At 42.5% G+C, this 27,666-nt stretch overlaps 1 protein-coding gene across 1 annotated transcript; it reads right to left on the reverse strand.

Annotated features, from left to right (window-relative positions):
• Window positions 1–338: 338 nt before the first annotated feature.
• Window positions 339–27,663, reverse strand: setd1a (SET domain containing 1A, histone lysine methyltransferase). The gene is made up of 21 exons (XM_008295345.1): window positions 27,645–27,663; window positions 25,742–25,886; window positions 25,556–25,654; window positions 24,339–24,609; window positions 23,441–23,583; window positions 23,003–23,259; window positions 20,815–22,516; window positions 19,293–20,285; window positions 18,358–18,525; window positions 17,588–17,672; window positions 17,358–17,500; window positions 17,037–17,070; window positions 16,746–16,938; window positions 16,538–16,581; window positions 15,152–16,446; window positions 13,854–14,208; window positions 13,091–13,272; window positions 9,192–9,302; window positions 6,674–6,793; window positions 4,265–4,402; window positions 339–2,966 (listed from the first exon to the last, which is right to left on the reverse strand). Exons 2-21 carry the CDS (start codon window positions 25,877–25,879, stop codon window positions 2,793–2,795), a joined length of 6,645 nt encoding a protein of 2,214 aa, XP_008293567.1. The 5' UTR covers window positions 25,880–25,886; window positions 27,645–27,663; the 3' UTR covers window positions 339–2,792.
• Window positions 27,664–27,666: the final 3 nt, after the last annotated feature.

The raw sequence follows: 27,666 nt of genomic DNA on the forward strand, positions 1-27,666 counted from the left end.
GCTCGACAGATGTTTGTCGTCCAGATGTGGATTTTTCAAACTCGGGTCACCATCTGCTCTGTGAGCTTTTCTACCTTTCCACTTCCCTTTGTCGTCATCTGGTGACTTACAAAATCTTTTAGGTCAGATTTCAAACTTCCTCTCACCTATGTCGACGGGAAATGTTGCAGATGTGCTGATTTCCGCAACGGTTTCCTGTCGAGACTAATTGCTATTTATATGTAGCTTGTACACGGCGCATAAAGGCTTTGAATTAGCACTCGCGATCTTTCAGAGAGGCTGTAAAGGAAGCCCACACAGTCATCTGCAGCTCAGTGAAACACAACATGAGATTTTCATTTATTTAAAAAATATTTTAATGCACCATTAATAAAGGGTCCAACGCATTAATACAAGAGAAATATTGCAAATAATATTAAAATAATCATCAAATTAAAAGGAAAAACAATAAAAAATAAATGAATGGAAGGTATGTACATGTTTCCTCCTCATGGAGAGAGGAAAAGGAACAACATATTTACAGCTTGGAATCAGTGTGTTTCTACGAGAAACAAACACCTCTACAATATTTACATGTACTTCTTTGATTTTTTTTTTCCTTTCATCTTTTTGTCCTGTAGTAAAGAGGGTTGGTTTGTACTGAAAGGCTTTCATTGCAACAAGAAATATCTTACACATTTTGTGTTTGGGAGGGAACAAAAAAATAAAAAGGAGAATAGTTAAAAGTTCAACATTGAAGTCAAACTTGGACGGCCATGGCCATATGAAAAACAGGGACAACATGTAGACATCCCTCTCATAAAGTGAGCTGAGGCTCATCTGCCTACCAGGCAAACAGACGCCTTCCACTCATCCACACTGCAAACGCTTTCGAAGCCGGACATTTGTTTGCCTTATGATTAAAAACTTTTCAAGGAGGGATATTTGATACGGGGTGAACGACACACTCCCAACAAAAAAAAAATGCATTCTGGAAAGGTCCTCAACACAGAGGGAAACTACAAAACTAAACCTTTTACGAGATCAAGTCAAAAAACAATGTGCCTTTTAAAAACATCTCTCGCACACAGAGTGACGAAGCATCGAGGGAACAAGTAAACAGGGAGCGAGATCCTACAAACACTTAGGAAAAACAAGACCTGTTGATGACTTGGGTCGTGTGTAGACAACAGCTGCAGAGCCGACATCATTGCTCACATTGCTCATCATCCAGAACTTAAAAAATACACCCAAGTATGGATATACAATGGAATTTAAAAAAAAAAAAAAAAAAAACTTGACAGGCCGACATCCTACCAAACAAATGCTCAGTAAAAAACAAAACAAAAAAAAGACCTTTTGTTGAATTAGGTCACTGATATAAATGCCTTTAACCAATGTGTACATAAAGCCAAAGTCATTGTTCATGGACCGACTTATGCACTTTAAACGTATCTGGAGAATCTGAAAGTATACTCACAAAAGGAAAGATTAGGGTCTAATCAAATGTGTCCGAAAACAGAAAGCCTTCCTAGTGAACACGGTCAAACTTTAGCAGGTTACAGTACTGTTGATGCTGAGATTATGACAGAAAAAATGGAGTTTCCGTAGTTGTGGTGATGAAAACAGCCGCTGATATGACTTCATGATATTGTGCTGAACTGCATTTCGCAGATAATTAGCACACAAATGTGTTAAAAGCCATTACATCAGTGTCCATGACCTGGGGAGAGAATTTTAAAAAAGAGGACATGAGCCAGTTCTATGCTTTTCTGATCGTGCTGGCAACAATTCAGCAGCCATGTTAAAAAAAAAAAAACACTTTTAGCTGAAACTTAACTGACACATATTTTCACGGTGGGTTAAAAAGGCTTCACTCTCATCCAGACAGAAGGTTGTGGCAAATCAGGAGAGTAACAAACAGCGGAGGAGAGCAAATGACAGTTGTATAGGGCTGGTGAATCACGAAGCCACTGAAGACAGTGGGTGGGTACACTGAAGCTCATTTCACTGTAAGATACTTACAGCTAATGCAACTAAGTAACAATACCATTAATAACAGCAATAGTAATATTATATAATACTATGAAATTAAATAAAAAAGCTCCAAAACAACCTTCACACTTGGAAATCTTGCATAACTGAAGACCAAATTGATTGAAGTTTGTCATCTTAAAAGTGCGCCCGTAACGAGCGCTTTTAAAAACCCTGAATTTGTCTGGTATTCCTGTGCGTCTGTGTGCGGATCTGTATGGGTGGGTTAGTGGGTGCGGGAGGGGTTTGACACTGGAGGAGTGATCCCAGGCTGTGAGCTGATGTAGACACAAAATACCGGTGTTTTTTTCTTTGTTTTGTTTTTAGTTGTTGCTGTCTTCCTCCAAATGGGTTTTGGCATTGAAACAGAAATACATTTCATGCCTGGGTTAAAGGAACAACTTGCTCAATATATATCACCCATTCAAGTCCAACAATACTGCCACATAATAGCTGATGCTGAAGGCCTCCTCCTCCAATATTCACAAGCCAAATTACACAAACCCATCAAGCACCGGCTTACCGAACTGCCTAGTGAATGAAAAGTGTGCGTGAAAAGTGCAAGTGTGTGCGGCTCCATTTCCTAGGTAACGTGAGGGTGACTGTAAGGGCGTCTGGAGGAGAAGCAGGGGGGTATTGGTAGGGGGTATTGGTAGGGGGTGTAGCTTTGCTTTTTGTTGCACTCTGGGGAAGGTGAACCAGAAGGTGGGAAGGTGGGGGGGTGGGCGTCCGGATCTGGCTGGCTGGCTGTTGGCAAGTGACGGAGAGAAGCACGTTCACTAGTTGAGAGTTCCACGGCAGTTCTCTGTTCCACACAGGCAAGGGATCTTGTTCTCCTCCAGAGGGAATTTGTAGTCATAGGTGATCTCTTCGTTGACGGCGATGGCCTGCTTCGAGTAGATCACAATCTTTTTCTGGGACTCTATTGTGATAACCTTGGCATAGCAGTTTGGCTGGAGGAAGAAAACAGAGAAAGACTGATAAGCAACAGGTGCAGAAATCGACGTCAACTTAATGAGTGTCCGTCTAAAACATCAATACAGGGATTGGTACCGTTAACACTGTAATGCTAGAACTGCTTTTACTGATACTGCTCATCAGTCCAGTACTCTTATCGGTACTTCATTGTTTTAGTTTGCTTGTTTTATTTTAAAAGAGAAAAAACTAAACAAATTAAGAACAAAATAAAGATGTATTTGTTTTTGTCATACATACTGTGTCAAATTAAAATTTCTATAGACACTAATGTTGTGTTGACGGGATGATCAGAGCACTGTGTTACAGGTCTTACAAAATAAAACATTACGCATTGTGTGTCATTAAACTGTCCAGCATTATCAAAGAATTTGAAGCTCTACCTTGAACAGACATCAACCCTCCTATCACCTTCAAATTTATTGACCTCTTCTAGCCTTGGGTTTAATTTGACCCCATCAATTTAAACCTCCAGAAAACTATCATCATTGAAACTGCTACCCAAGTTTATGTGTAAATTGCCCTTTAAATAAAACTGAAAAAATTATGTCAATGACTTATTTAGAGACATTAAACATTGAATAGACTCAAAATGACCCCAATGATAATCGGAGGGTTAAGTAAATGTCAGTACATTGTGCTGATAAAACCTCTTTACTTCTGAGTATAAAATTAATGCAGGTCTTCTGCAGTATTTTTACTGTGATTTTAATGGTTTAGTGAAGTTTAAGTACCTCTTCGACCACAAACACCAACATTTAGTCAGAGAAAATATAAAGTAAGACAGAGTTTGTCTGCAGTCTCCGAATCACTAAATCCTGCTGCTCTGTGCTCTGAAAAAAATTCTGTACGACAGTTCAGATGATGCTCTGAATTTCCAACTGACTTTATAACCACAGACAGTGAAACAAAAGGCTGGCATTTACTGACATTTAACCATTTAGCCATGTTGATGCAGTTGAGTGAACTTTAATTATATTACTTAACGTCTGTCATCTGTGTGTTGCTGCATGGAGCTGCAGATGAGTAACAGAGATGTTCTGCCCCTCAGCGACCTGGTGTTCTGTCTATCAGAGCGTGTTGCCCCGACAGACAGAACTCCGTTTTGGAGAACGGAAATGCATCATAGACACAGACGCATCAGACACATGTGATGAGACAGAATGTGCAACACTGTGTTCATCTTGCTGTCTACAGCACCATTAACAGAACCGTTTCGTTCCAGGGGCTGGGTACCCATCCCTAGATGTGGACGAGTGTTTTTATAGGGACTCACAGTGCAGCAGTGGTTGATGAATCGTGCCAGGTTTCCACACTTGGTGGCATCTATAATTGTGTCGTGGTCCACTCTGAACAAGTAGCTGCTCCCGATGCCCTGTTGCGTGTAGCGTTTCTCTCGATTGTCAGCCACCATCTGAGCACACAACACAAAAAAACATGTTGACATCAAACCAACCTCAACATGCAAACATCTGGAGAAGTGCATGAGTAAATTTCATTTGCTGTCATATTTAAATATATCTTCCCGCTCTCAACGAAGGCAGACACTTTCTCTCTCGCTCCCAACCTTGCCCTTATCTGCCCTGCTTGCTGCTCTTTGTCTTGTACTGTCTCTGTTTGAATCTATCAGAGCCTCTCTCTGCATTTCACTCCAAAACCTAAAATCATGGATTTGATCAGCTGGTCTCTCAACGCAATTGATAAAATTTTCTCAACGAGAAGACTGGGCAAAGGAGAGCCTGCCTGCCCTGATGGAACGTTTGCAGCGGGATACACGATGGACTCCTGGAAGAAGTGGAGGGTCGCGTGCCTCTCTATACTTTCCGTGGAGGATGTTGAAGACGTCTACTTCATTGGGATCATGATAACAGGCTGCCTGCTGTTTGGAGTTTGCAGGTTCCTGCTTTTTTGCAAAGTTCGGAAGACGATGGCTGCAGTTTCGGCAATTGAGAAGCTGCCTGTCATTGAGGGAATGGTTCAGGCTGTCAACATGCAGACTCAAGCGATATGCGAACTTAATCGCAAACTGGACAGGATTCCAGAACTTATTAGCAAGATGGGCACCAACTTGGGGTAGTTGGACAGACCGATCCAGATGTAATGGGCCATTAACTTTGTCTCTGGACCAGAACTCTTCAGGGTCGTCTCCACGGCAACGGCCGTGTCTCGTCACCAGCATCGGACGGCAGAGGCAATGTTGAGTCTAGGCGGCGATGAAGTCCATGGACTTACACATACACGAAGACACACAACACACACACCCCCTGGACTCAACACCTTGGTTGGCTCCCCACCCCCTCTCCCTCCCTAGTCACAGGGCAGTATGCTGCAACACGCCTCGTGGCTGTGCGCTCCCCCAGCGTCTGAGCTGTGACACCTCCCCTCCCCAACACCCTTCCCCCTCCCACATGTACAAGTCTCGAGTTTTGTTGTGATGTTTTATTATGTTGCTTATGTGCTGAGGTGTTTTTTTTCCTAATCCCACACTGTGCCCCCCCTAGAGGAGCCTAGTTTGGGAATTGCCTTTTTTCCCCTCGTCTTCCCTCTTGTTTTTTCCTTTTCCTATCTAAAATAAGGGGCGCTGCTCATGCTGGTTGACCCTGAACAGTTTCTCCCTCCTGTCTCCCCCGTTTTTGGTCACTGTCTTTTTTTATGTTTCTTGGACGGGATGTAAGTGGTAATTTCGTTGCTCTGTACTTACGACATGTGCAATGACAAATAAATTTGATTCTGATTCTTCTGATATTTATTAGTGATGTTAATGATTAATTGTAGTCGCTAATAACTTACATGGTTAAAAATATATTAACTGATAGCGCAGAACAACATGCATGTCAGAAAATGTATTGTGGATTTGGTGCAGTATCCATCAGGTGGGTGGCATTATTCAGATGGAGTTCCAGGTGTGTTTGGTGACTGCACACATAGTTCCATAAAACAAGTGCACCTCACCGATATCTAATTGCTAACTGTGGTCACTGTGTTGATGAACTTTGCAGCATCAAGTTGTTGAAAAGTTGCTTGGCGACTGACTGTCCGGTTTAAGTGGCTACCCGAGGCTCAAGCTGTTTCAAAAGCGAATGCAGGCCAGGAGCTGAGTGTCTCAGCAGAGACAGCAGAGAGCACGCATATAGAGACGCTTCTTATGTTCAGGAGCAGCAGGACTTTCCAACATCACTCAAGCTGAAGTGTTAAAGTGTGTTGGCGACACTCTGCTCCGAGTATAAACATATTTCAGAGGCGACAGTAAATACTAGCACATTTTCTGGACTGATAAAGTTGCTGCAACACTATCTGTCAGCATCTGTTCCAGCTGCGCAGCTGTTTCCAGCAGCTGGATCAACTCCGTCATGTATTTCTGGTAGAAGGATAATTTTGATATCAAATCAGCGCCTTGAATTATTTATAGGTTATTTACTGTTTACAGTTTATTTACTTGCTACAGTAATCTGGTGTTTACCTTGTCTCTTGTCTAAATTCCAAAGGTAACAAGCTGATTTTGCAGTAAATATGAAGCGCCAGTGATTAAAAAAAAGTATATGGAAAAATATTTGCTGTATTCATCCAACAAATAACTGATTATTGATTATTAATGTGGCCAACTATCACTTAAGGAAATTGTTTAAAGCTTGTCTTTCAAAGCAACAAAATGGTTAGTGGGTTCACACAAAAGTGCAAGTCGTACCTGTCTGATGTTTTGACCCACATACTCAATGACCATCTCATCAGCAGCAATGGGCTCCATGGCGAACAGGCCCCACTCATGGATCCTGCTGCGTCCAAAACGAAGCTTCTTCTTGCGGAACTGCATAAGAACAGACAGGACTCACTTTAACAGCAGTCTATGTAGAAATTTCTGAAACATATAGGCCTTTACGTGAATACATAGTGAAGTAAAAGGGGCAGTTTTAATACTTCCATGGGTGGTTTGGTCTTTGCCTTATGCAGCAAAAGCTTTGAGGCTCAAACAATTTTTTTTAAAAAGCTGATAACTGTTCTGTGAACTATGTGTGAAAACCAGCAAATGTGTTGTTACACAGTGACTTTCATTTTCACAAGAATAATGAAATGCTCTTAGACATACTGCTTACAGAACATGCAAGAAGAGGATGATGATTATAGTATTTTAGCTGTCTACGCCTTCATTCTCGCACTTATCACAGTTCCAGTGCAAAATGCTCCCCACCCAAAGACTTGACCACCACCCTTTTTTATGGTGTTACTGATGTGTACTCAAAGCAGAAGTAGCTCTGTCACTGAGCTTTCCTTTGCACAAATACTTCAAGCAAGAAAAACACAACAATCTGTCAGAGCTAAACAAAATAGCACAAACACAACACACATTTATTTAAACATGAGAATTTGTTGGCAAACAAGCTGAAAACCGTTCTAAAAAAACATCCTAGAGTCAACAGGACTGTGAGGACAGCCATCAGGCCTATTTTCTGTTGATGGAAATAAAACAAAAGACGCATGTGAGCAAACTGCTTGTTAACGTATTAAGTTGTTGGATTTAATAGGTGTCGAGACTGGAACAGCAGTTTGCTCTCATTTCTAGTGTTTCTGAACGCTGTGTTATGCACAGGACAATGTCTACCGAGCTGTTCATTGGAGAAGGGACATCTTTTTAGATTCTGATAATATCATAAAGGGGTAGGAGTTATTTTTGGTTGAAGTCGTGGCTTCAACCACCTTAAAAATGCTGTGGAGAAACACTTTTTATCATGTCAGCTGGTGGAGATGGTACTTTTGGTCAGCAAAGACTCATCTGTAATTATCTTTTTTTTTTTTTTAAGTACTGCAACAAATCAAAGAGAGCTCTTTATTTGTATTTGTGGTTGTTGAAGATGTTTCAACTTCCTCCAAGAGGACTCCTCAGTTTAAATTGGGTGGTGAAAAGGTAGGTATGCTAATAATCATCAGCTCATCAATTAACTGTTGTTGATAATTATACGTTCGTATAATTCACTTATACGAACGTATAAGGCAGAAAACAAGCACATGCATGTCAGAAAATCCACGGTAGACTAGCTGTAGTACCTGGTCTTACTGTTTAACACTGTAGCAATCTGAGGAAGTGGTCACTGGGATTACAGTTAGTTCTGTGTTTGTGAACTGAAAGCATCGTAGAAGTATAGCTAGCAATGGGACACAATGACAGAAAGACTTCCGTCGTGGGCAATAGCTTGCGGACAGCACTCATATTTACAGGAAGCCATACTCCGTGAGAAAAATAGGCTGGAGTAAACAAGGCATTTGTGACCTCTGAATTGCATTCACATTGTGTTGTTGTTCAGTTTGTATATATAGGTCTGTACACTCCTCGCTGCATTGAACTGCATATACAACACCGCTCAGCTTGTGCTTGTTTTACCCTCAGGGAGAAACAGTTTTTGTTTAGGAGTGCTTTCAGTCCGAAATGCACCAGGATGTTGTGTTTCGGAGGAAATTTGGAAGACACGACAGCAACATGCAGGACAACTTTGTTAGGCCTATTGTTCTTTTCTTCTCTGTCAGATCTTGTGCTGTTTTTTCCAAATCTTTCTGCTGACTAAATAGAAACCCAGATGAGACGTTCACAGGTTTTAAGAGTTTTTCCAAGATGCGTGGACTCCTTTTCTCTTCCCCTTCGTCTTACAGAAAAACACATAGTCAGGGAAGTGGTGCAGGGTTTTTATAACCACCAGCTTATGATCCAGTGGGTGGCTCGAGACAGAGTAGGTGTTAGTCTGTTTGCGAGATTTCCGGTAAACTGTTCAACACTGAAGTTTACCAAAACCTACGCCAAATCCTACTTCCCCACACATCAGTCAGAGCAGAAGTGGGCCTTTGGATGAGACAGGTAACAACAACCAAAAACAGGTCCAGTTGTCTGGTCTTCTACTCAGTGCTTCGGATTAGTATAACCTGAATGACTAAGAATCTAAGAAGACAACCTTAATCACACATCTCTGTCATCACTACCATGCACTGTATCGGTATGTTTTACAGCCATTCAAGTATGTTTCAATACTGAAATATGACTTCATCTTCTTAAGGAATTACTGGGGTAATTTACTGGTAAATGCAAGGATCAAAAGTCAGTCAGGAAGGACTGTGTGAGGACAATGACGAGCTATAATGCAGAACAATGGGCTAAAAACTGTACAGTCAGCTTGTGATTCAGTGGCTACATGCAATACCATGGCTGCTGGAGGTCGTACCTTAAGCTGGTTGAGTTTGAGCAGGTCAGAGTCCATGACAGCCGTTGTGCCGATGACGGTAAGGAGGCGGCGCTGCTCTGAACGTCGCTCTGATAGCACTCGATTGGCTCCCTGGCAGGAAAGAAACATGAAAGAGCTATTAAAAAAATGCCACAATAATCCCTTTATCACATGGCCTTGAGTTGTAGGAAACGAGAGATGCACCTTGACCTTTATTTGCCTTAACATGTCAGTGTGGGTGAGGTTCGTTTTGAAACCAATGACTGAGATCAGAGGTAAGAGTTGAAACGACATCAGCAGAAATGGAGGAAGAGACACAGCAGCTTCATTACTGCTGATAGGGCATTGTGAAGCAACCAAAAAAATTCAAGAAACACACTTTAAGACTAGCGTTTCCTATACATGATATCAACAATTATTAGAAGTTGTATTAAATTGAACAAACCTTCAAAAACTCTACTAAGCACTAAAACTGCCTCGAATTAATATGGAAATTTGAAAAAGGAAGACAAGTAGAAGTCATTACTGACCAACAGTACAGCTGCAGGATAAATGTCAAACCATGAGGAAAAACCAAATGTATGAAAAAAAGTTCAAGAAGTGTATGTATGCACGTATGTATTAGTTTGTTTCCATTATTTAATGTAATGTTTTCAAGTTAACAGAATTATTTTACTTTATTTTTTAACCTTAAAACACCAAAACTAACTAGGACTTTACCCTCCCAAGCAAATATCTGCAGCTCATGCCTCGTTTTCAACAGTACAAAGATAAATACAATCCTTATGATATGAATCTCTATAAAATAAAATGCACCCTTAGTTTTATAAATTAAATATATGGATTAAACTATACATCAGCAGTACAGGTTTTGAATTTGGGTGTTAAAATCATGTTAAAATCTATGTTACAGATGGTTTACAGCTGGAAGGAAAGTTGAGCTTTGTTGCAGTGAGCAGCATCTTCTCTATCTCATAGAAGAAAACATGACTCACATTGTTTGTGCAGCTGGTAAATCCAGATCAATAGCACAGCATGTATTCAGAAATGTCACTTTTTTGTTTTTGCTTGCATAAATTATTTACTAGCAAAGACAGTATTGAAATTGTTGGAATGGAAATGTGACTGAAAGTAAAGAGGGCTGCATTGAAAGGACATAATAGTAAAAGACTGATCAGAAACACACTCCCTGGAACTCTTCAAAACAACATGATATGTGCTTTGAAAACACTGTTCACTCCTCAGACCACCAGGTAGCCTTATCCACATTCCTGTGCACCTGGCAGGTGCAGACTGTACTCAAAACAGTGCTGACGCCACAGAGCTGCACAGCCACTTTGATGAAGACAAAAAATGTTCACTGATATGCTGTCCAGGTACACTCTGTAACTCAGTACTGCACGCAGTCAAAGTGGAAAACACGTCACTGGCAAATCCCAGTTTTGCACTGCAGCATAACACAACTATGGTGATTTTCCCCTGAAAACCCCAAACCCCGTACAAGTATTTCTACTTTCCCTAACAACAGTCTGGCAGCCTGTGAAGAATAACTGACTGTACACGGGTTCAATGTTAGTGCATCGTGTGGGTGGAAAAATCAAAAAAGGGAGTCCAACGAATTCTGTCACTCCTGATGTGATCGGAACAGATATATTTAGGAGGAACTTAATGCTAAAAATAATACAAGTGAAACATGACTAAATAATTAAATATTGGGGGGGCGTGTGTGTGTTAAAGAGAAAAGGGGAGAATAAGAACATCTGAGCCCAAAAACTAAAAATGTAAAGATGGATATGCAATTTAGCAGTGAAAACATACATATTACTTAGTAATTTGAATAAATAATATCAAATGAAATTTTTAAAACTTTTTCTACATATTTGACCAAGAAAACTTTGGATTCTCTCTAAAGACAGTGTCTTTTAATAAAAGATGACATATTAAAACAAGAGACACATAAAACTGACATTTTGTAGTCATTATGACAGTTCAAATGAATAAAAACACGGATTTGTCACACCTACACAGAGAAAATACACCTATACATTTGTCACACCTTCCACCATTTATTAAATTAAGAAACTCCTTGGGGAGTGGCAGGTGGAACCCGTCTTTTTTTTAATTTTTTTTTTAAATGAATGTAAAGGAAATTCAAGATCTGATATAAAATAATTTAGAAACAATATGCTCATTTTGGCTAACATTGTAGTAAGTTTTAAAACAAAAATTATGGTCATGTTTTTTGCAATTATGTAGTAAAAGACAATTACAGATTAAATTATTCTAGCACGTGGCATGCAGATGTAGCAGTGGGTTTGGGGTTGGAAAATACTCGACACTGGGACAAACTTTATATTTAGTGAATTTGGTGGGCGAGAAATTATGGTCCAGGGTCAGCATGACTGTGTTTTCTTATTTCAGAACATGTAAAACAGAATTGTGATATAGAGAGATTAAATATTTATTGACTAAGTCACGACGGCAGGCTTAGTTTCATCTCTTGGGTAAAGTGTTGAAAGTTATGGCTATGTGTCTGTGTGCAATAAACATTTGAACATCTGCCAGCCATCTGTCTCACAGAACAGCCTTACATCAGTTCATGCCAGCCTGATGACACTGGTAAATCTGGAAATAAAATGAGTGCAAATAGGGTTTTCAGTGGTTTAAAATGACAAGTTATCCTACAACAGTTATTTACAAAACATAGGACTTGAGGTTAGTAATGGTAAAATCATTAAAGACACGGTGCTACTATTGTGATTACTGAATAATCTGCTTTTATGAGCACTTTAAAGAAGAAAAAAAAAACTTTTGTTTGAATGCACAGATAACAATATAAACGTATATATTAGCCACAGTATCTTTAAACCATATAAAAGAAAACTCAGTTTGAGGTTTGTGCAGCAGTTCATCCACGACTGCAGAGATGGTTTGACTTAAAATTCCATTTCAGAAAGTTGGCAACATGCAGTTCTGAAAAACTTTAACTCACCTGTTATGTTACTGGTTAGAAGTAATACAGGCACATTGTTTATAAAGCGCTTTGCCGTGTTCAACCATAAGCCAGCTTCTCGTGTGTTGTGCCAAACCTCTGGACAGGCAACACAAATGGCCTAGAAGTTAAGAGCTGAGAATCCATATCACTATTCCACACATCCATCAATGCCCTTATTTACCTTTTGGAAATATTCAGTAATTATCCCAAATCTTAAAATCACCAGTTTAACTGAGCCAAGTGACTGTGGGCAAACAGTTATTATTTCCCTGCCAACTCAACTCCTGAGGGGTGTTATCATGCATCATATTAACTTTATGTAATGATAAAACTCACAACCACTGGACCCCCTGAAGACTGTTTACATAGGCAGTTAAGAGTTGGAAAATATAATTTCTTTCCCCACAATGTGGTTATCTGGAACTTTGTTAGGATGCCAAGTGAACTTTGCCTCCACACAATCAGACCTGATTTACTTGCACACCGACATTTCAAATCTCACTGCAAGACTGATTCAAAGGGTTTTGCTAGTCGTCGTACTTGGATTTTATCCTGTTCTCTCAACATGAAATGCAACAACAAATGCAGGAACAAGCACACCGGACTCTGCAATCTCACCAAGAATAAGAGTGAAAATCATCCCAATAAGCTTTCCCTGTACTTCATTCTTAAATAGCACACTTTCTTTTAAAAATTGACAGAAGCTTTCTACTGGATCATACTGCAATGTTTTTGGTTGCTGCTTGATTGGATCACTACCTAAACACGTTAATCAGAGAAAGACATGAGCTTATTGTTGTTAAATAATTGCAGTAACATTTCTCAAATGCAGCATAGTCTGGGTTGACATAAATGTAAGCTGACTTATGCTGCAGAGACACAATAAAAATGGGAGTCTGCCTACCGAAGTGTCGACATTCTCCACCTCCCGGATGACCTGCTCGGGCAGGTCAAGGTCCAGGTAGACATCCTTCTCCTTGCGGCTGATGGCGTAGTAGCCCTCACTCCTAGCACAACCGGTTACATGCTCACGTAGCTGTCCATCTGCGCTCTTCTTTTTACGCCGAGGGTTTGGCAAATTGGTTAGTGCAGCTCGAAGGTCAAGGGCAATAGCAGGGAACCAAATGACAACATGAATGACAAAAATGTATGAAACTTGTGTCAGTTTGAAAAACAAAAACATTTTACACAGGCTACTAACTGATTTAAAGGTTCTATGTTGTGCCCCCTTTCAGGAAATAATACAAGTCTCACATGTCCCCACAGTGTCTCTCTCACATTTTCAGCATAAATGTGCTGACACTATGGATTCCTATTGCTGTGGTGACAAACCCATCAGAAATAAAGGTAGTCAACCGTGTAACTCAGATGATTATGTTCCTTCTTGCAGCCAACAGCAGATCATTTGGTGTGCTCTAATTGTGTCTGAGATATGTGGAGGTTAACTATTTGTGGGGAGACCTGAGGAATGGCAAAAGTAACCATCCTCATATCCTAACAGCTTTTACCTCACATCTCTGAGTTTAGAAAGGCCACATAAGAAAATAAAAATGGATTTCCACCACATTGGACCTTTAAAAACACTCAACAATGTCCTTGGACATTGTGTTATTGCTGTCGAAATTAATCCCAGTTGTCAGACATATTAAGGTCACTGAAAAGGATATTAGTATGGTTGACCCAGTGAGTGTCATTGAGCCAGTCAGAGCTGTGGTCGTCCTGCAGCAGCTTCTCATAAGTCTTCTTCAGCAGCATCAGATCTTCACCATCCAGACCAGAGTTCCAGATGTCATACAAGATGGTCATCTGCTCAAACTCACTGCGGTTGTCAAACTTCATGGCTGGTGGCTCAGGTGCTGGGACAGGTTTTGTCCAGCGCTGGGACGACGTTACCCCCGCCTCCTGCAGAAAGAGCCGCTCGCTCTTCCTCACCTCTTCAACCACCTCGTCCTCGGTGTCTGAGCTGGACAGCTCCCCTGACTCAAGCTCCTCCACATCCACATCTTCCTCAAAGTCTGAGTCCTGCACAGAAAGGTTATGAAGCGTGGCTTTAAAGTTACACTGACATCCAGGACACATTAGGTTACATGGACCTGGTTGCGTGACAAATAACATATTTACTAGATATTTCAGCCTATTCCAATATTAAGGGTGAATGTCAAAATACAGTTATTTCCATTTCTGGAAAAATGCATATATGCAGGATTAGGACACTGAGTGACTGATAACAAATTTTCTTTGGAAACAGACCCAGCGTATTGTTTGGACCATCATCTGGAAACTAAACTGAGTACAAGAAAAGAGATGCCTTCGGATCTGTGACTCAGTACAGGAGATGACTGTGACTGATTGATCACGCAAGTGTATGTTTGGTTCACTGTAATTACTGAAAAAAGCAATGCTGCAAAACAGGAAAGGGCACCATAAGACGCAAATGAGTGAAGAAAAATCTCTGGACAAACATAGCAGCCTAAACACGTAGTTAGTGCTTGTTGCAGAATACCTGGCCGATGTTACTTTTGAATAACACTTGAGGCAATATTGGTAAGTCTGATGAGCCTTATTGTGCAGCGTTGCCACGGGCTAAATACATCTCTGCCTCCCTGTCTGCTCGTCTGAAAACATCTTCTGGCTAAAACACATTGAGAATCTCACAAGCTAGCGATTTGAATCTAGTTGTGCCACTTTTGCTTTTTTTTTTTTAAACGAACTCTAAATATAGTGCAATTCTTGGCACAAGCACAGGAAAGAATAAATCCTGTAATTTCTTCACCTGGGGATATAAGACATTTCCAAAAAACATCAAAAGTCTGTTTGTCACCATTAGAACGGAAACGGAAAATCGCACCTAAAAATGAGTCCTGTTTCTATTGTGTTAGACACCTTACAGATTGTCTGTGACGCTGTATATGATTAAGACATCCTCAAACATTTATGGGAACAAAGAAGATAAAGTCTGACGTACCTCTAGTTTCCGCTTCCTCTGTTTCTTTCCTGGTTGCTCTTTCTGTTTTTTTGTATGATGAACCTCGAGGTTTTCTTTGTCTTTCCTCCTCCTCTTTTTACTCTTATCCTGTTCAAGTTCCAAACCTTTGCCAACCAGGTTCTTCTTCTTTGATGATGGAGATACAGCTGCAACCTGGCCCATGTCCTCAGAGTCACACAGCACTCCCACTGCAGACAAGTACTCTCCTGTATCTCCCCTGGACGGTAGCGCCTCTCCAATGACCTCCTCTGGGGCTTCAAGCACCCCAGAAATAGCGTTGAGGTCTGCTGGGAGCAAGACAGAAGAATCTTGCCTGGAGGAAGTCCTTTTGGTAGCGGGTGGCGCTGAGAGAACAGGGGGTTTGCAGTAATTGTGCTCCATAAGGACAATTACACCTCCTGCGCTCATAACCAAGGCCAGTGACTCTGGCGAGAAGAGATCCTCCTCCATCTTCTGTTCCTCTGCTTCATCAGATGTCTCCGTCTCCTCGGAGTCCCCAGCATCAGGGTCCATTTTCAAGGCTATGTCAGCCAACACAGATAGGTCAGTGGTTGAAGCAGAGGCCAGCTGCAGGAGGCTGGAGGCTCCCAGCTGCTCTCTGAGTCTCAACCTCTGCTCACTTTCCTCCTCTTCCTCGTCTTCCTCTCTGAGGGAGTGACAGGAAGAAGCTGACATGCTGGATGTCCGAGGTCTGCCTCTGGACCGTTTGCTGACTGAAGGTGGAGGTGGGGCCTCCTCGAAGGCCATCCTGCACATAGAGGCATGATCCAGCGGCAGGTTCTGCACAGTGCGGCATACCATAACAGGAGGGGCGGGAGATTTGGGAGAGTCTTTGCCTGCACCCCGTTTGCCAGGGGATTTGACAGGGGTGGTCTGGGGGGAAACAGGGGGTCCTTTTTTGGACTCCTCAGAGTCTTGGGTCCGACCAGATGGGGGAACAATGAGGGCGTTGCCTTCACCTGGTTTTGAGGCAAAGGGGAGAAGCTGGATACCCTGACTGGGACGAGATGAGGAGGCAGCAGTGATGGGAGAGTCTGGAAGCCTGCCAGAGAGGAGGGAAGATTCACCCACCGCTTGTGATGAAAGTGGGGATTGTGGTGCAGTTGGCAGTTGCGTTTTGCTGTCGTTCTCGTCTGTGGAGAATGAGACGGTTTTCCTGCGTTTCTTGAGAGGGGGCACGAGAACAACTGGGGATGAAGGGCGCGGGTATGGCGGCGATGAAGGGTGCTTGGTCGGTGCTGCTGTTGCATCAGCCTTGCTGTCTTTTGAATCACCTACGGGAAGATGAGAGTTTTTAAAAACTGATCCAAACTAAACATAATTTATTTATATTTTTGCATTTGTTGATGATGACTTCGGACTAACCTGTTTTGACCTCTGCCTTTGAAACAGCAGCTGCGTTATTTTCCCTGTGAAAAACAGAACAAGAATTTGGCAAAGGAAGAAAAACAAAATGATGAAAAGCACAACATTCAGTGTTTTGTAATGTTTCCAAATGCACTTCTAAGGACAGTTTTCTAATCACACTGATTAAAGATAATATGGTACAAACACAGAACATCCAGTGTTGTACCTGTCATCCTCTTTCTCAGTTGTGCTGTCCATGGTTGATTCATCCATGGTGTCTGGGCCTTCACTCTCAGCCCGCTCTCCTTCCTCTTCATCCTCATCCTCAGAAGAGGACGAAGATGAGGAGGCTGAAGAGGAAGAGCCTTCAGAGGACGAGGAGAGACTCTCATCATCACTATCAGCACTAAGGGCGTCATCTGAATAAAAAAAAAACAAAAACAAAAAAATGGTATCACTGCTGCCCTAAATAAAAGTAACACAGACTTAAAGATGTGGATTACTGCTTGTGCTTTACCATCAGACTCCTTTTCACTTTCTTCTTCATCATCCTACACAAGAAAAAGGGTTTTTGGTTAAAAACGCTGAAAGTGAAATGCTGCCATCTAGCTGACAACAATAAGATTTTTATCAAACTTCTTGTCAATGTTAAAACATATAAACATTCACCTAGTTACATGCCATATGGATCAAAAGTTATTTATTGGATACAATGCTCAGTCTGCTATTTAATGAGTGATTTAAAAAAGTCTGCACACGCTCATTTATTTTTAAGTGACGAATCACTGTACACCAAAAACCCACCAAACATGTACATGTAAACTTTTCGGACCCATACCTTTTCAGTTGATGAGCCATCAGACGTTTCTTCTCCCTCACTGTCAAGCTCCCAAGGTTTACGACTCCTTGGCTTCTTTTTCCTCCTCTTGTTGTCCCTTTCAGCTCCATGCCGGTCTGCCTCTGGCATTCTCCCATCAGCAGCTGGAAGCAAGAAAGCAGTTTCAGCTATTTGCACCAAGCCTCGTATCCAGCCATCCTGTTAAAGGTTTTAATGTCAGCAAAACAAACCTTCTTCATCCTCATCTGGTGGCGTTGAGGGTCGCGGCCTCTTCATATCTCCCTCTTCAAGCTCCAGAGGTTCTTTCCTTTTCACCTACACAATTGGACACAAACATTTTGTAAAAGAAAAAAATCATCACTGCCAATAATGTGGATCAAGAGTTCTGGCCATTTTTCAAAGCTACTTTATGCTAACAACAAACTTCTTGTTTTTTTTCATATCACTGTTCGAGACAAATATCAACATAAATTCTCATCGGTCAGACAATCGCCGGTCTCCTTTTCATTTGGAGAAAACCACACATACACAGCCTTCCTGAATTAAAGTTTTTTGTTTCGTTTTTTTGGTGGTAGGAGGAACAGACTACCTGTGAACATTTCACAATTTTGAACTAATGGACTCTGCTAAATCTAACTGATTTAGCATTTAGGCTATATTTGCTGGTTCCAAATGAACTGAGACCATGTGAAAGAAGTCATCAGTGTGGCTGCATGTTGTTCAAATGGATGGCCCAACAGTTGACCAAAACTTTCTTTGGCTGACTAAAGTCCTGAACTCTGCTATTATTAAGCCTTCAAGTCTCATTGTAATCCAGAACCAGCATGGTCTTCTGTTAAGAAGCAAAGTGCAGCACTACTTTAACCTAATGCAGACATATTTCTTGGTAACTGTAAATTACATGTACATATATAGACAAATTACATGTTCTCAAATATACAGTCTGAGCAGTCAAACATGGAAAAAAAGTCCAAGATTTGCAGTATTGCAGTGCTTTTACCTTGAAGGAAGGCAGCCGTAGTGTACCACGAAGAGCAAAGCCCTCCATGCCACCACTCTTTGCCCAATCCACAAGAGACATGTGAGGCTCCCGTGGACGGTTGACCTTTTCCTCTTTTTTCTCATCGTCCCGTAAGGCAGACACTCCCCTAACCATTGTCTGGAAAGGCTGGAAAAAGAAAATGTTGAAGACTTTAAAAGATTAATCACATCTTTGTTATGATATTTCCATCTAACAGCATAACAGTCCCTCTTTCACATAATTTGGTGCCACATGACTGCTTAAAATAAAGTCAAACTGACATCTGTGATAACAAAACATTCCTTTGCTAGCTATAAGACAGTAAGAGGTAATAAAGTATGTGTTAATATATAACTGTAGGAAGTGCAATTTTAGGAGCATGACAACATGTAAAGAGGATGTCAGTAGTTATTAATCTGATCAAAAAATACAGCCTGACATACAGCTGAGCGATCATTTGATTTTATATAGAAATTTGAAGCACTTCAATTATGAAATCACAAAGGCTAAAATTTAGAATAAACATTAATCAGCATATCTGACCTGATGTTTAAACTAGCTGTATATGCATTTTTATGATATTTCATATGTTAATGCTTCATTACATTGTAAATCTCTTACACAGAGAATACTGAACTAAAGTCTGACTGCAAAACAAAACATTGTATCACAAACAAAATCGCATCCGCCAGAAAAATCACAATTACATATTTTCCTGACATCCTTCAGGCCTAGCCTGAGGGAAAGGACATTTTTTTAAAAGAAATGTAGTCAAATTTCAGTTCAACAAACATTTGTTTCAATATTCCTACAAAAAAACAGATAAAATAGCATTTTTTTACTTTTACAAATAAGCAAAAACAGCAAGTTTAAAAACACTTAATCCCATCCCTGTTGTGATTAGTCTTCCTTACCTTGGCCTTGGTCTCCTTCCTCTCCCACCACTCGTCAAAGGTGGCAAAGGCTACGTTCTCCACCATCTTGCGGTTCAGATCTCTCTGCATGATGTTTTTCATTTCCTGGATCAGAGTGGCCAGGACCATCTGTACCGTGGCCTCATGTGGATTCTCAGCCAGCATGGGCATCTCCTCTCCTGGTGCCCTGTACTCCTCTCCATCCCCAGGCAGCATGGTGCCGTAGCCAGGTGGGGGCATGTAAGAGGGGTAGTGTGGAGGTAAGACATGTGGCGGCCAGGCAGTGTGGGGAGGTGGGATGCCGTGGTGCGGAGGCGGTGGTATTTGTGTGCTGTGGGGGTCTGCGTAGGGATAGGGCATGTGTGGGGGCATGTAGCGGTGGTCTTGGTCATAGTGAGCGCCTGCCCCACTGCCTTCTTGGTCCATGTAGGGGTGGTGTGTGTGAGGTGGCGGCATAGAATGGAGATGGTAGGAGGTGTAGTCAGCAGTGGCTGCCTCGCCCGGGCCTGGGGTGCCATTGGATGACGACATGCGCAGCTGGTGGAGGCGACTTAGCATGTGGGTCTGCATTTGGAAGGACATGGGGGTTCCACCACTGTACTGGTTCATCAATTCCATGGAGGTGGCATAGTCATACATGTGGTGGGGCATGGGAGGAGGATACTCAGGGTGCAGCTCCATGTGGGCAAGTGGAGGAATCCCTGGTGGAGGTGGAGGCTGGAGGGAGTAACCAGGGGGAGGTGGAGGAGGCAAATGAGGAGGGTAGGAGGGTATGGGAGGGTGCATGGAGGTGCCAAAGTGCTGTGCTGAGTCAGAGATGGGTGGGGGTGAGGACGAGGGGTCTGTTGTTTGGGAAGGCATGGCAGCCTGAGATGAGGATGGTGAGGAAACTGAGGTGACGGATGGCTGGTGGGTGGTCACTGTTGTTATGGTAGTCGTCTCTTCCTCCTCATCTGAGATCTCCATGTCTTCCCCTGAGGAATGAGGGGAGGCCTGAAGGAAAACAGAGTTTACAGTTTTAAATTTGGAAATCACTCATGTGTTTAAGCACCATCCACAGAGACAAACACACTCACAAAAAGAGAAATCTCCACCACAGAAACATAGTGACACAATAAAGAAAAAGGAAACATGTGAGGGTACTTCAGATAGTTCTTGGCTTCACCAAGAAACAAGGGACACAACTTCCTTTTTAGGGCATGACTGTATATATTTATGTTATCGTGGACAGTGAAATATGGCTTTATAGTATACAATTATGTCCCAAAATGGGTGTTACATTCCTCATCTGTAGCTGAGGCCAAGAACTTTTTGAAGTACCCTTGTACACACTAAGCTTAAATTAGGTGTTGACAGTCTTCTTGTCTTTTTTGTGTGCACTGAAGATGTTTTTTTCCTTCTTTTCTTATTGTTCCTTTGCACCAAAAGATCCTTTGTTTGCTCACCTGTGTATTCCTTTTCTCTTGTGGTTAGCATTTTAATTAACTAGTTTAAAAATGTATAACAAAAGTACTGATCATACCTGACTCTGCCCATTATAAGGTGGTGTGTGTGCTCCTGTCCTGCTCCGTGCATCAGCAGATCCGACCTGGGAAGACTCTTCCTGCAAAGCTCCAATCCCAGACAGGGCAATCTGGGGTTGGGGTTCCTCAGGGGGTATGATGTGGGGAGAATAGGTGGAGGAAGGTGGTGTGGCCACTGCAAGTACAGTGGGACTCTTCCTACCTTCTCCACCTTTCCCCCGTTTCCTTCCTCTGTGGCCATCTCTGTCTTTTTCCCCTTTCCTCCTATAGTCCTTCTCCCCATTGTCTCCCACCTGCTCCCCTGTTCCGTCACCTGAACCACCTCTTCGCTCTGCTCCATCCCCACTTCTGCTCCTTTGCTTCTCCTCTTTCCTGTCTTCCTCATCTTCCTCATCAGACGCAAGAAAAGAAAATTTAGCTTTTTGTTCCTTTAGGAGCATCTCGATACGAGAGTCGAGACTGCTGCTGTGGTAGACGAATGGTAAACTCTCATTGGTGGAATCTGGCTCCGGCGAGGAAGAGTCTCGTTGAGGAGGCGGCGGAGAGCTGGAAGAGGAAGGAAGATGGTGGGGAAGGGAGGTGGAGGAAGGAGAGTTCGAGGAAGAAGCAATGGAAGGGTGGGGCGGAGAAGAAGGTGGCGGTGTCTTGGGCGGGGCTGGCGGGGTGCTGGGACGGCGTTTTGGCTTTGTCCATTGCTCTTCACGAACCGGACTGTCTTGGTTGAAGTCCAGTGTTCCGAGCGTCTCAGCTACAGCCGCTGCAATGACAGAGGCTGGCGGGAGTGGAGGAGGCGGTGGTGGAGGTGGAGGCAGTGCACTGTGGTGACCAGCATGGTAGTCTTTGTCAGCACCTACCGAAGGCAGAGGGCCCCTCTCTGCCATGCTCGTGCCCCCTAGACGGGTGGAAACATCCAATCCCTGAGGAGGGGCTGGGGCAGGCTCTTTGGAGGAGGAATATGTGGAGTAAGATGACGGGGGAGGAGACATGCTGTTGGAGGAAGAGCGGTAAGAGTTGGAATTGTATCTGGGGTCAGAGCTGTTGGAAAAGTCACTGTCTCTGTCCCGGTCTCTGTCTCTATCTCGGTCTCTGTCCCGGTCCCTGTCCCGGTCATGGCTGCTTCTCCTACGGCTGCTGCTGCCATGGTGGTTGTGAGAATGATGGTGGTTGCGGTGTCTCTGGTGGCTGTGCTCACCTGACCGAGAGCCCAGGCTGTCTCGCCGGTACCCCCTGTCATCCCTGCGATCTGAGTGGTGGTGGGAGTGATGAGAATGGTACTTTGAGGAAGAGTTTGTGTCCTGCTGGTGATGGTAAGATGACCTTCTGGAACCGATGCCCCCAGGCCCATACCGCCCCCCTGAGTCTCTGTCACGGTCCCTGTCCCTGTCCGACATCGGGAGCTGGTCATACTGGTTGCCAAGGGGAGGTGGAGGCATTGAGGAGTGGTGTGCCATGTGTGGCCCAGGTCCTCCAACATTGGGGTAGGGAGGGTAGCAGGGTGGCTCATTGGGACGGTATGATGCGGTTGGGGGGTACATAGGGCGACCTCGGTGGTACACCGAAGGTTCCTGTGCATCGTCAGAGTAACGAGACACTTTGTATCCTCCGACAGTGGATGAGACTGCAGAGGATGAAGACGAGGAAGGTAACATGTCCTGGGGAGGGTAGCCGCTGCCCAAAGTGCCAGTGTTGTAGCCAGTATGCCTGCAAGACAGAGATGAGGGGGGTACTGTACTATTTCATGGACCGACATTCACAGCACTTACTTCACTTCCTATCTATGTTCAGTGCCGGTTGAGTCAATGATTAAAAGCATAAACCACCAAATTTAACTCAGAAAAATCAAAGCAGATGACATAAAGCTTTTGATGCTATCATACGAATTTATGTCCATCTAACTGACACGCATCTATAGAGCTGTACTAATGAATGCATTTAAATGTGACTTCGGTTCCCAGTTGCATCAGCTGCTTTCGTCTCTTCAATGCATAACATATTAATGTTAAATATTTGTACTGCAATGTAACGGGAGCAAGCATCACTGCACTGCGTCTTGTAATTAAACCGATCATGATTTATACTACAAAGTGCAGTGCGACAACATACTCCAAATCAGACAAAAAACTTGAATGTGCATCGTGATATTGACAGTAATGCGAATAACTTTCTGTATGCTAAATATCAACTAACCTGCTGCCAGTGTAACCAGAGTCTTGTGAGAAAGGAGTTCCAGACCTGGAGCTGTAAGGTGTTCCTCCACCACCCTGAGATGAAGCAGAGGAGCTTGGGGTGAAGGTGCCTGCCATTGAGGAGGGGGGTGTGTCCAAACGCTGGTCACTGTAGACAGTATCTGCAGAACAAGGTGTGATGCTTCCCGATGTGAGGGCTTGGACTCCTGCTGCCAAAACCGCAAGCTCACTGGAAAGCCTCCGCCTGATTTCCGATGACTGTGCAGAAAGGGAAAACACATTAGAATTTAGAAAATCAATCAAGAGCAAAATGATCACTTTCTAATTACATAATCTGATTCCCAGAGAGAGTGTCACTGCTGACAATACTTATGACATACCTAAATGCATGGTAATACTTATTCAAATAACTGAAGAGACAAACACGCTGTGACAATACCGTGTCAGGCTGTGGCTGTGGCTGTGGTTGTGTTGGGGCCTGAGGCTGGAGCCTGTCTGTCAGAGCTTTGCCTCCCAGCGGCACTGTCTGAGGAGTGTAGGACCCATTTACTATCAGGTCGTAATACTTCTGCCTCTGTTGACCTGCATCAAAAACAAAAAACACAAGAAGATGAATGCAGGCTGTGAAATGAGCTCAGCACTGACTTATACTGTAACTGCTTTATAATTAGGTTGTCACAGCAAAATTCATTAGGTTCGACTGTCAACATTCAGGTATAGCTGATGCTTTTTTCTGTCTCATTTGTTTGTTGCTTAGAGTGTTGGTGAACAGGTCCTCTCAAAATCTAGCTAACAAACTTCATTTAAATTTAACAGGGAGTTCAGGCCAGGAAGGAATTTTTTGCTTTTGATGAAAACTAGAAGAGGTGCTGATAGAAGAATCTCAAGACAAGATACACTTAAAAACCATAAGCTATAGCGCAATCTTAAATCTAACAATGAGCTGACATACATATGTCACATGATTGTGTTTCAATGTGTATGCATAGATCCAGGCACAAAATAAAAATTCCCCAACCTTTTCAATTATTAAATAACACATTTAAAGGCTTGTGCAGCCTGTAGGAGGCATGCATTCCTTTGCTGCTTTATAGCTCAAAGTGAACTAGCTTTTTAGAAACAAGCATATGTTATACTTCCATTTGGGTAAATAGCCAGATTGTTTAAATGTATTTTGATTAACTAAACCACAGCTTTGAACCAAAGTGCCAAATGTATGTCATGTTTATATTAAGTTGTCACTGCACAAACACTGCTATTAACAAAATTGTCTGAAGTGTCACTGTAATAACCAGCTCACATGTTAAAGATGGCTCAGAGGAGGGGTTTTTGCTCACCTTTGATGTCCAGCTGTGCATGAATGATGTTACCCATGACAGAGGTGTTGTGCAGATGCTTGACTGTGTCCTTGGCTCCTCTGGTGCTGGTGAACAGCACTCTGGCCAGGCCCAAGTGTTTCCTGGTCTTGGGGTGAAACAGGATCTCCATCTCCTCCACCTCACCAAACTTGGCGCACATTTCTGCCAAGAAGGGCTCCTTGATGTTGTCATTGAGTCTAGCAAAGGTCACCTCCTTGAGAGGAATGGGACCCACATAAAACTCATCCAGCTGTGAAGAAAAACAGCAGCATCAGGGAAAAGTTCAGAAGAAATGAAGCTTGTGAGATGTGTAACATGAATCTTGTCTGGTGTTACACAATGTATCGTTTCAGCATCGAATAGTCATATCGCATGAAGTGCAATGTGAAGGAAAACTAACTCAAACACATCATCGTGTTACAACATTTTGTTCTGCTTGATGCAGAAAACAAACTCTCACGGTTTTCATTTTCTGGCTTACACTACATAATTGACGACAGTTTAAGGGTTCTTGAATTAGTTTTTGCTTTTTAACTTGATTTAGAAGACACAGAGTTTGTTGACATGTAGGCTCCACATTTGTAGAGCAACACAAATTAAGAATAGGAAAGAAACACTGAAAAGGAAGACTTGGTTGCAAAAAAAAAAAGGCAATGTCAGCAGGATGTAGATCTTTTGACTATAGAAAGGATGATGTTCATCAAAACAGAAATACTCTGTTGGCAGTGTTTTACAATTGTTGCACACTGCACAAGACAACACTTATTTTTTTTTGACTATTTAACTCGGCATCATATAGCTCTGTATGGTGAGTGCAAAGCCAAATCTGAGTGCCATCCAAAGCAAAATCATACTTTGGGTGCGTTTACCAGTGCCTGAAAAGTCGCGGTTTGCAAACAGCATTTTTGTCTGAATGATCATACAAGTGAGAACAGAGGGGACAAGAAGCATTGGTTGCCTGATGAGCGACACTGAGTCTGTATAACAAAGGACAAAGCGGTGAACATGGTGAAGCCTGCAGCCGTGAACAAGTGGAGCAGGCAGCAATGCTTTGGCCACAGACTAGATGTAAAGGTGGGGAAGTTATAACCATATCATATTTTACGAGTTCTTCCTCCATATTGCAGAAAACTAAATACTGCAATGTCAGTTTCTGCTAATACTGTTCAGCCCTAATGTTGACCAGCTGTTCTCACCTTAAACTTCGGCACTGGCAGGGATAGTTCTGTATATCTGGACCACAGTCTCCGGGGTCGAGGGTCCCGCAGTTCACCCACGGGAGGAAATCCAGAGTCCTACGTAAAAATAAACAGGATGAAACTCAAAGATGCAGTTTTGGGTTGACAGATATTACTGGAGATAAAAACTGCAAATAAACTTACTGGCACACTGAAATGCACTCCATCATATCTGTAGATTTTCTGTGTGACCCGCCTGATGGCTGGGTCCTGGACAAGTTTGTAGCTCTTCCACTGCAAACTGACAGCTTTTTGTGTTTCTGCCCCACTGTCTGGATCCATCCTACAACTGAACAGCAAAAGACACCAGGATTACAGACTGCATTGGGGACAAAATTTACCAATGCCACGAACAATGAAGCTTTCACAAACCAGCGGAATAAAACTGATCTCAAACGCAGCAGTAATTGCACTTCAAATATGCTTGGCTGCTAAATTAACACAATGATGAGTCATGTTAGTTTGCCAAAGATTAACTTGTCAGACCATTATCTGGTGTTGTGCCAAACTGTGATCGTCCGCTCAAAGCAGACTGCTGTCCATGAAGCAATTATACTTATGACTCTGCATTATTTTACTTGCTCTATGTGCTAGATTACAACCAAGAGTTGACTTTACCTGTTGAAATAGCTTTAAAAGGTTAGTTCAACTCATATAACACAGTTTCCCATTTGCCAAAAAGTTAATGCAGTTGCTACATTGTGACCAAAATGTAACCAATGCATCACAATGACTTCATTTCAGATTATGGTTATATTTTTAAAATTAGAACTGATAGAATAATTGCAAAACAGACTATTTCTATAGTTTACATATAAAAAAAAATCTGTCAATCATGCCTTAAAGTCTAAACAAAAGTGTTAAAATATCAGATAAATGCAGCCTAAACAAAAGGCTGATCAGCAGCTCTCAAAGCCCAAGATGACAAACGTTTTGTTTTGTCCACAACCCAAAGATAATCAGTTTACTGTTACAGAGGAGAAAAGAAGCCAGAAATAATAATAGCTGACATCAAATCGATCAATGGCTGCAGCTCTAGTTTAATCCCAAATACCACGTCTGACTATGATATAAATTACACACTTTTGTTTGGTCACAATTAATCAGTTACAAGAAACTTTCACAAAGCCAAGCCTTTGCTATCACCACAGACAATAAAGTTCTGTGTATATTCACGTTATGACTGTTTAATGCAGATAGAAGCAGCTGGAGACGTATGTAAGCGGGGCGAGAATAAGTTTTACGCAGATGGTCACTTTTTCTACATGACCCCTGCTCTAATAATTTTCACTGCAGAATAAAATTATTAAACTTAACAGGATAATAACGAGGACGCTGTCAGTGGCGGTTAAGATGCTGTCAAAACAATGACCAGCGTTACGTCACTGACGAGATAGTTAAGCTAGCAACCTGCTGTTAGCACAGGCTAACTAACAAAACGTAAAGAAACTGAGCTTCCCAGCGTCAACACAGACTTCACGTTAAATGCAGTGAATTCGGGTTCCGAAATATTCCATAACGACAACATTACCGGCTGCTCTCGACCCCGGCAGCGTTAACTGTGGTTAAATTAGTTATGCCTCCTCGCTTTAGCAAGTTAACGCTACCGTCGGCTAATGCTAACTAGCAAGAACATCAAGTTAGGAGTTAAAACTCTCATCTCGTTCACCCTCCGCCCACATCGGTTACATTTTACCGGCAGCATTCACGTTATGCGTGTCTCTTCGACGCTCTACTGACTTGTTTTCCCCTAAATTAAGACCCCACCTCTCCGAGAGCGACTGCCCGCTCATCCGAAAGTAGCTCCCCGCTGCTACAGTGTAGGCAGCTGCAGCCAGGCCCGGGAGACGGAGGAGAAAAACACTGAGTCCCTAACAGAAACGGGACACCTCCGACCCGGCATTAAAGCAACGCTGACGAGCTAAAACGATACCGCTATCATTCCGATTCTTAGTCAAGACAGCAACGCGCCTCTTGGAGCGACGAGGGCATTGTTTTCGCTTTAAAATCCATATATTGTTGAGAGAGCGGCCATCGCGTAACCAACCTGAAAGCCTCGCCTGTTCTCC

Source organism: Stegastes partitus, unplaced genomic scaffold, assembly GCF_000690725.1.
Source record: "Stegastes partitus isolate 25-593 unplaced genomic scaffold, Stegastes_partitus-1.0.2 Scaffold1038, whole genome shotgun sequence".
Classification (NCBI taxonomy): Eukaryota; Metazoa; Chordata; class Actinopteri; family Pomacentridae; genus Stegastes; species Stegastes partitus.